General features: G+C 41.0%; 1 protein-coding gene across 8 annotated transcripts in view; it reads right to left on the reverse strand.

Moving 5' to 3' along the window:
* Positions 1 to 398: 398 nt before the first annotated feature.
* The window catches only part of EOGT (EGF domain specific O-linked N-acetylglucosamine transferase), a 40,631-nt gene continuing 32,132 nt past the window's right edge, over positions 399 to 8,897 (reverse strand). For all 8 annotated transcript variants that reach the window (XM_032290440.1, XM_032290438.1, XM_032290441.1 and 5 more), the window contains 4 exons: positions 7,021 to 7,082; positions 3,211 to 3,330; positions 1,888 to 1,990; positions 399 to 1,320 (listed from right to left, as the gene is read on the reverse strand). In XM_032290440.1, the coding sequence (XP_032146331.1) occupies positions 1,174 to 1,320; positions 1,888 to 1,990; positions 3,211 to 3,330; positions 7,021 to 7,082 (432 nt within the window). In that variant the 3' untranslated portion in view covers positions 399 to 1,173. The remainder of the gene's footprint in view (positions 1,321 to 1,887; positions 1,991 to 3,210; positions 3,331 to 7,020; positions 7,083 to 8,897) is intronic.

Consider the following 8,897-nt stretch of genomic DNA (forward strand, 5'->3'; position numbering starts at 1 on the left):
ATGGAAAACATTTTCATATATAAATTAATCATTAAATGCTCTCCATGGCCTAGAAGGAATCAGTGGAAACCAGACAGAAGTTATGCAAAACAGTCCTACAGAATGTTCTAATTTGCTTTTATCACATGTAGTTGCTACATTTTAGGAAAACATAATTTGAATATGAAACATGTAAATATAAATAAATATAGTGGCATGATTGATTCAGGTTCTTGATGCATACCACCTGGAGCTGACTAAACTCTGGTCTATGTAACATGGTCCTATAGCTTGGTACTGAGAATCACAACTCTGTGTGTGTGTGTGTGTGTGTGTGTGTGCGTGTGTGTGTTTGTGTGTGTGTGTGTATGTATGTATGTGTGTGTGTGTATGTGTGTGTGTGTGTGTGTGTGTGTTTTGCATGTTTTCCTTTTCTACCACAATCAGTGCTACAACCAGATTATGGAAAATAAAAGAGCAGCTGTAAATTTACCCAAATATATCATAAACAAGTTGGAATACTCTGGAATTACAATCATATAATATTCTACAAAAACATTTACAAATTCTAAAGCTGAAAAAGTTGAAAACTTTGGTATCCCTAAAAAGAGAAAGTTCAAGTCCATCCATGGTGGCTCACACCTGTAATCCCAGCACTTTGGGAGGCCAAGGTGGGAGGATCTCTTGAGCCCAGAGTTTGAGACCACCCTGGCCAACATGGTACAACACTGTCTCTACCAAAAATACAAAAATTAGCTGGGCTTGATGTTGCACGCCTGTAATTCCAGCTCCTTGGGAGGCTGAAGCACAAGAACTTGAACCCAGGAGGTGGAGGTTGCAGTGAGCTGAAATCCTGCCACTGTACTCCAGCCTAGGTGACAGAGTGAGACTGTCTCAAAAAAAAAAAAAAAAGAAAGAAAGAAAGAAAGTTCAATTATACCAAGGAGTCTGTGCCCAATTTTTGAACTATAAAAAGTTTTCAGTGCAAAATTATTGCTATTGGTAAATAGCAATGACACAAAAACCACATGAAACACTTACTGTCTATAAAACACATAACAATATCCTGAAGGTATGTTTTGGCATAGAAAAGGTAATTTGGGGATAGGGAATAATAGGTTGCCTTACTGATTTAATTCTAAGTCTGGGTGTGGAAGTGTTTAAACACTCTTTTTGCAAACAGACTCAACATATTTATAGCTCATCACGTTTCTTCTTAAACGGCCACTTTGGGTGTTGCAATACGTGGTCTGCAGCCTGAAGGACAAGATACATAAATTCTTCTACATCGAAAGAGTAGTTGGTGAACTTTGGGTGCTCCCCCAAGGTTGGATGGTGACCCTGCGAAAACAAACCAAAACACAGATACATAACTCACTGAGGGCATGGTTTTCTCTACAGCAGGAAAATTACGTTATTTGGCTAAGGCAACTAATTTATACTCTACATCAGAGACCAGCAAACTTTTTCTGTTAAGGGCCAGAAGATAAATATTTTCAGCTCTGCTGACTCTAAGATCTCAGTCACAGTTACTCAACTCTGTCACTAAAGTGCAAAAACAGCTAGGGACCATACATAAACACACAGGCATGACTATGCTTTCTTTACAAAAACATGTCATGGGCTGGATTTGCCCACAGGGCTGTAGCTTGTTGATCCCCTCTGTATATACTCTAATAGATCTTTCTAAGCTCAAACTCCATGAAGCTGCCTTTACAACATTAAAGATACAGGGTGCTTAATTCTCCTTTTTCTCCTACTTGCAAATATAAAATACAACAATTCACTATTCCAGAGAACAGTTTACCTTTGTAGCACTGAAGTTCAATGACCATTTTTCATTTCAATAATTGGATACTTCAAACCAATTAAAAATGAAGCAAGGTGAGTTTTGTGATTGAACTTTACCTTATCCTGAGGAAAGACTTTGTTCTGCCTTTGCCAAGTGATGTAGTGAACGCCTCTCAGCCTGGCCAAGTCTAAGTAACAGCGTTCATCTTCACAGTTGTACCTAAGGACACAAGGGTGTCACAACATGAGGCTTTTGTCCAAGGTTTTTGCCAAATCAACAACTCTCTGCGAACATAAAATGCATCTCCCAAATATGTCCTTGCAAAAGGCTGTAAACAAGACTGAGGAAGACAGTAAACAAGACTGAGGAAGAGAATTTAAAAATACTCTCTGAACTAATGAACTTAACTTTTAAAAAACAAAATAGGGTTACAGAATAGAGAAGACTGACCATATTCAATAGGACCTGCTGCCTATGGACTTGATACCACCTCATAATACCTCTGTCTTTAAATGTATGAAAGCGGCGAGGGGGGGTAGGTAACACTTTCAAGGTCATATAACTAAACCGTGAAGGATGAAAAAGTTGAACCCAGGTCCAAAGACTCTAAGGCTTGAGTTTTCTAAGTTATATTTCTCTCCCTTCCTTTCTCCTTTCTTCCATCCTTCCTTCTCTCTCTATCAGAGAAATAATAGAGATAGAATCCATTATCTGGCTATTTCTCTACATATACTGTATGTATTTTTGAAACATTTTGCAGGGCACTGGAAGTTCATGACTTTTTTCCTAAATAGCCTCCTATTTAAATACAGTCAAATCATTTTTAAAATGAAACAACAGAATCCAGATATTGAGACAGAATAGGGGGAAAGAGGTAACAGTAACTGCTATTTGTGTCTCAAGAACTAAAATGGAGCACAGTGTCAAGAGCAGAATTATTACCAGAGGGAAGGCCATGTCTTCACAAACCAACCACTGAGTTAAAGGTGTGGCCTGGGCAGATCATTTACACCCAAGGGCCTCAGTTTCCCTGTGCATGGGATCAGCAAGCACTAAGTGAAGTGATTGGCTTGTGTTTTGGAGCTATGTTATACATGAGACATAAATGCTCTCTTTTAACCATACTGCTTGCAAGAAGCAGCTCACAGTTTGGGAGGTATGCAGGAACAAACTCAGAATAAGGAAACCACAGATTCACATCTTCCCTATCATGCTGGGGATGGGAAGAAGATGGAGTAGTTTGCTTACTAAGTGCAATGGCAGGCTGCAGACTTTATATTTTTAGATTTGGAACTTTTTTCTTTCCAGATGTCTATATGATGTGACTTCTCTTTTTGAATGATTAAATATTAAGCCTTTTGATGCTCAGAATGAAAGCCTCAGCATGCATAAAAAGCATTATCAGCTGCTTCAGTGTAAAACTGCCCCCAAACACTTACAGTTCAAATACAGCAGCCCAGTCTGGAAGGAAAAGTAAATGGGTAAGACCAGCTCCATGCATTCCAATAAATATGTCCGTGTTGTGTGTGATCCTTAGTTGATCTAAAAACCCAAGTTCTCTGTAAACATATAGAATAACACAAGAGAGACGGGGAGAAGAGAGAAGTATCAGGTTGAGTTAGCTCATGATTCACAGTAAGGATATTTATAAAAGTATATTTCCCATTTAAAACCACATTCCATTTTTAAGAACCATTTTTGCCAATTTCAAGTGCACTCTAGTAATTAATACATTAATTTCTTTTTTTTGTTTGTTTTTTTTTTTGAGACAGAGTTTCGCTCGTTACCCAGGCTGGAGTGCAATGGCGCGATCTCGGCTCACTGCAACCTCCGCCTCCTGGGTTCAGGCAATTCTCCTGCCTCAGCCTCCTGAGCAGCTGGGACTACAGGCACGCACCACCATGCCCAGCTGATTTTTTGTATTTTTAGTAGAGACGGGGTTTCACCATGTTGACCAGGATGGTCTCGATCTCTTGACCTCGTGATCCACCCGCCTCGGCCTCCCAAAGTGCTGGGATTACAGGCTTGAGCCACCGCGCCCGGCTAATACATTAATTTCTTAATAATTTAACACATTTTTTTTTGAGACACAGTTTCACTTTGGTTGCCCAAGCTGGAGTGCCATGGCACAGTCTCAGCTCACTGTAACCTCCACCTCCCGGGTTCAAGCAATTCTCCTGCCTCAGCATCCTGAGTAGCTGGGATTATAGGCATGCACCATCACGCCGAGCTAATTTTTTGTATTTTTAGTAGAAATGGGATTTCACCATGTTAGCCAGGCTGGTCTTGAACTCCTGACCTCAGGTGATCTGCCCGCCTCCACCTCCCAAAGTGCTGGGATTACAGGCGTGAGTCACCGCACCTGGCCAATAATGTAACATATTTTCTAAGTAAGCTCACCTATCCTTTTAGGCTTAAGTATATTTATTTTTAAAGAAAACTTTAAATGGAAAATCAGAGACACATGACATCAACAAAATTGTAAAAATTGATATAATCAAACTAAGTAGTATGCAAATCGAGGTATATACTATTGCAAGACAAAGCTCGGAGCTGGAAGCCTGCTCTCTCTTCATGAAAAAGAGAAATTAGCAAGTGTTAAAGAGATGTTGTGACAAACTAGCACTAAATTAAAAACTATTTCCTTAGGATAATAAAAGGATTTTTAAAAATTTTCTCCTAGTGTGATATAAGTTTTTTAATGCCATCTGGGTACACCCAAAACAATCTCGGATACCAGCAGGGCACTATCCTGCCTTTGCCAAAGACAAATCCACAGTTTTATGCATGTTAGGATTGTGTAAGTGTTCTCCAAATCCAAGACACTGACAGATGTGTAAACTTTCAACCAAAAATCAGTCCCAAAACAGTTCGCTGAGGTGAGGCTAGGGAGAAATGCTAGAATAAGGGTGACACTCTGAATAAACAGAAAGAAATGAGATCTTTCAGTCCCACTTTACCCAAAGTAAAGAAAAATAAATGATCACGATTATTTTGGATCTAAGAAAGGAAGGTGAATTCCCTTTTATACCAGCTAACAACAAAAACTCTGCATAGGAAAAGGAAGACAGCTCTGTGCGTATGTGAATCGCACTGAGAACATGTGCCTCAGTTTCTCCAGGAATGTGAACTGATGCCAAGGGAAGGACAGCCATTCGCCCAGGCGAACATACCCCTGGAGCTGCCAACTATGGAAACGCCTGTGGTCAGCGCTCACCAATCCCCACACTAACATGTTACTAACATTTCCCACAGACTGGCAACTTATGAATGTATTGTCATTCTGGTTTATCTGAGAAACTCCAACACATCCTTAAAAGCCAGTCAATAATACAGCTTCAGAGGTGCCCTCCCCAGTTCTTTCCATTCCTTCCCAGCCTCATCTCAGTGAACGGTTTTGGGACTGATATGGGAGTCCCGTCTTGGCTCACTCATTTCTTTATGCAACACTGAAGGTGGCCAGTGCAGCAGAGTATAATCTGTAAAATGGGACGAGCTGTGCCAACCCAGAAGACTGTTGAAAGCACGGGATGAGATAAAGCAAGTAAGCATAAATGTACGTCTCAATAAATAGTAGCTGTTTTTACGATTGCTATTTATCTCTATTCAGTGTCTGAGATCCCCAAGATGAGAGCTATGCCATCCTCCATAATGGGATTCCTACTGCTGAGCCTGGTGACCAGCTCATGGGTCCCCAGTTTAGAGATTTATTGCACAAATGAATTAATGTATGATGGATGAAGTGCAAAGCTCCCATGCTTACATTCTCCTAAATTAAATTTATCTATATTAGACACCCACATGCTGGGATATATATACTTATTTTATCATATATACTTTAAGTTCTGGGGTACATGTGCAGAACGTGCAGGTTTGTTACACAGGTATACACTTGCCATGGTGGTTTGCTGCACCCATCAACCTGTCATCCACATTAGATATTTCTCCTACTGCTGGGATATGTATACTTCCTTTAACTGAAAAGCATTCTCAGTGTTAGATTTTGAAAACACAGCTGTGATTGTGGGTGGACATGGAGGGAAAAGTGAAACTTTTCCTTCTGATCTTTTCTATACTGCTTGATTTTTTCAACCAGAAGCATGTACTACTTTTACTAGGAAGATGGAATTCTAGCAACAGAAATTACCCAGACTGTGAGTAATAGACATATTCTGTCTTTCTAAGCCTTTTAGTTGTATTAGAGTTTTAAAAGAAATGTAAACATTTTATATGATTTTTTTTAAATCTCAAGTTATTCTGACCCTCAAACTACCCCCATAATTTTAAGTCAGATGTTGAAATCTGGCAGTTAGGAGGGCAAACTAGTTGCCTTTTTTTTTTTTTTTTTTTTTGAGATGGAGTCTTACTCTGTCATCAGGCTGGAATGCAGTGGCACGATCTGGGCTCACTGCAACCGCCGCCTCCCGGGTTCAAGCCATTCTCCTGCCTCAGCCTGCTGAATAGCTGGGACTACAGGCACACACTGCCATGCCTGGTCAATTTTTTGTATTTTTTAGTAGAGACAGAGTTTCACCATGTTGCCCAGGCTGGTCTTGGACTCCGGAGTTCAGGCAATTCACCTGCCTTGGCCTCCCAAAGCGCTAGGATTACAAGCATGAGCCACCACGTCCAGCCTGTCAATTTTTTTAAACTTCTGAAATTTAAGGCTGGGTGCAGAGGCACATTCCTGTAATCGCACCACTTTGAGAGGCAGAGGCAGGCAGATTACTTGAGGTCAGGACTTCAAGACCAGCCTGGCCAACATGGTGAAACCTCATCTCTACTAAAAATACAAAAATTAGCCAGTCATGGTGGTATATGCCTGTAGTCCCAGCTAGTTGGGAAGCAGAGGCAGAAGAACTGCTTGAACCCAGGAGGCGGAGGTTGCAGTGAGCCGAGATGGTGCCACTGTATTCCTGCCTAGGTGATAGAGCAAGACTCTTTCCCCTCCAAAAAAAAAAAAAAAAAAAAAAAAAAAAAAAAAAAAACTCTGAAATTGTAAATGGAAATCTGAATTCATCACTTCTTTTGAGTAACATGGAGTCACAACAGCAGGCCCCAGAAAGCTGAAGAGTAACTGCCCCTGTTCCCAGGGCCCTCACCTGCCCGTTTCATTCATTTATAGTGTCTGCTTAGCCCTTCTGAGCCTACAAATACCAACAGCTCCCACTGGGAAAAATGCTTTCTCGCCCCCTTGACCTCAACCAAGCAAAAGCTGACCATGTCTGCCAGGATTAGCTATTACTTACTTATACTTGTAATCAACAATCTGGACTTCAAATGTAGATACTGTTTTCAGTGCATTTACAAGCTGGGGAAAAAAAGAGAAACATTTAGCATTTCTTTTCCTTCTTTCCCTTCTGTTTTACTCTCCTTTATGAGTCCTAAAATTTATTTTTTTGCATGTAATATTTCAGATATTAAATATCATTTGGCAACAACCACAAATAAAAAGAAAATAAATAAGTAAATATCATTTGGGTCAATCATTTGGAACAGTCACTAAGTTCAAATCCAGGCTTCACCTGTGAAGACATGACTCCACCTCCCTCAGATACCAACACGCTGTGCTGTTGTGAGGCTGAAAGGCGAAAATTCATGGAAGCCAAGTGCTAAGCACAGAAATACACTAACCATGAACTGCTGTTATTACCATTTGCTTATTATTCCCTCAACTTTCTTTATTCTTATTTTTATTTTTTTAGAGATGAGGTTTCACTATGTTGGCCAGGATGGTCTCGATCTCCTGACCTTGTGATCTGCCCATACATTTTTGGGTACCAGAATACCCAAAATGTTCCAGACTTTACCTTCAGAGTTTTTGTTCCACCCATTATCTCATTTCAGACAACCCACTAGCACTTTGAACCTCATCCTCTGAAAATACTAAGGTCTTGGCAGAAAAACATTTTCAGTACTTCTACCTAGTAAAACAATTATTCTGGCCAGGTGTGGTGGCTCACACCTATAATCCCAGAACTTTGGGAGGCCAAGGCAGGCGGATCACCTAAGGTCAGGAGTTGGAAACCAGCTTGCCAACATGGTGAAGCCCTATCTCTACTAAATATACAAAAATTAACCAGGCATGGTGGTGGGTGCCTGTAATCCCAGCTACTTGGGAGGCTGAGGCAGGAGACTCGCTTGAACCCAGGAGGCAGAGGGTGCAGTGAGTCGGGATCGCACCACTGCACTCCAGACTGGGTGGCAGAGCGAGACTCTGTCTCAAAAAAAGAAAAAAAAGTAAAACAATTATTCTTCTAGTAAACAAAAAGTAATAAAGCATTGTTAATCTATTATCAAAAATATAGTCATGGCTCTCTATGTCCCTCACAATTAGGCCACTGGGTATCAGCACCACTCAGAAATTTCTGCACCTGTACCATGTTGTCTTGTGGCATACACAACACCACAACAGCAATATCAACAGTTGCAAGTATCATCGACGGAGCACGTAAGTGGTGCTGGCATTTCTAAGTAGGTCGTTAGGTTTACTTCATTTAATAGTCATAAGAATCCTATCAAATGGCTGGGCACAGTGGCTCATGCCTGTAATCCCAGTACTTTGGGAGGCCGAGGCAGGTGAATCACCTGAGGTCAGGAGTTCAAGACCAGACTGACCAACACTGACCAGGTGAAATCCTGGCTAATACAAAATTAGCCAGGCGTGGTGGTGCATGCCTGTAATCCCAGCTACTTGGGAGGTTGAGGCAGGAGAATCACTTGAATCTAGGAGGTGGAGGTTGCAGTGAGCCGAGATTGTGCCACTGTGCTACACCCTGAGCAACAACAGTGAAACTCCGTTTCGAAAAAAAAAATCCTATTGAGTAAGTATTAGTGCTATGCCCACTTTACAAATTAGACAAGATAGGCTCAGAGAAGTAAAATAACTTTTCCAGGATCTTACAGCTCCCAAATGCACAGACAAAAATAAATCTAGGTCTTCTGACCCCAGAACTTGTGTTCCTAACCAGTGTACTCTATTGTCCTGCTTACAGAAAGCAACAAGCAGTGACCGAGATTTAACCCCTTCCCCTGTGTGTGTGTGTGTGTGTGCCTGTCTCTCTTACTCTCACACACACACACACACACACACACACACACACACACACACACACACACACACACA

The sequence above is a fragment of the Sapajus apella genome, unplaced genomic scaffold (genome assembly GCF_009761245.1).
Source record: "Sapajus apella isolate SASKATOON/1434 unplaced genomic scaffold, GSC_monkey_1.0 scaffold23, whole genome shotgun sequence".
Classification (NCBI taxonomy): domain Eukaryota; kingdom Metazoa; phylum Chordata; class Mammalia; order Primates; family Cebidae; genus Sapajus; species Sapajus apella.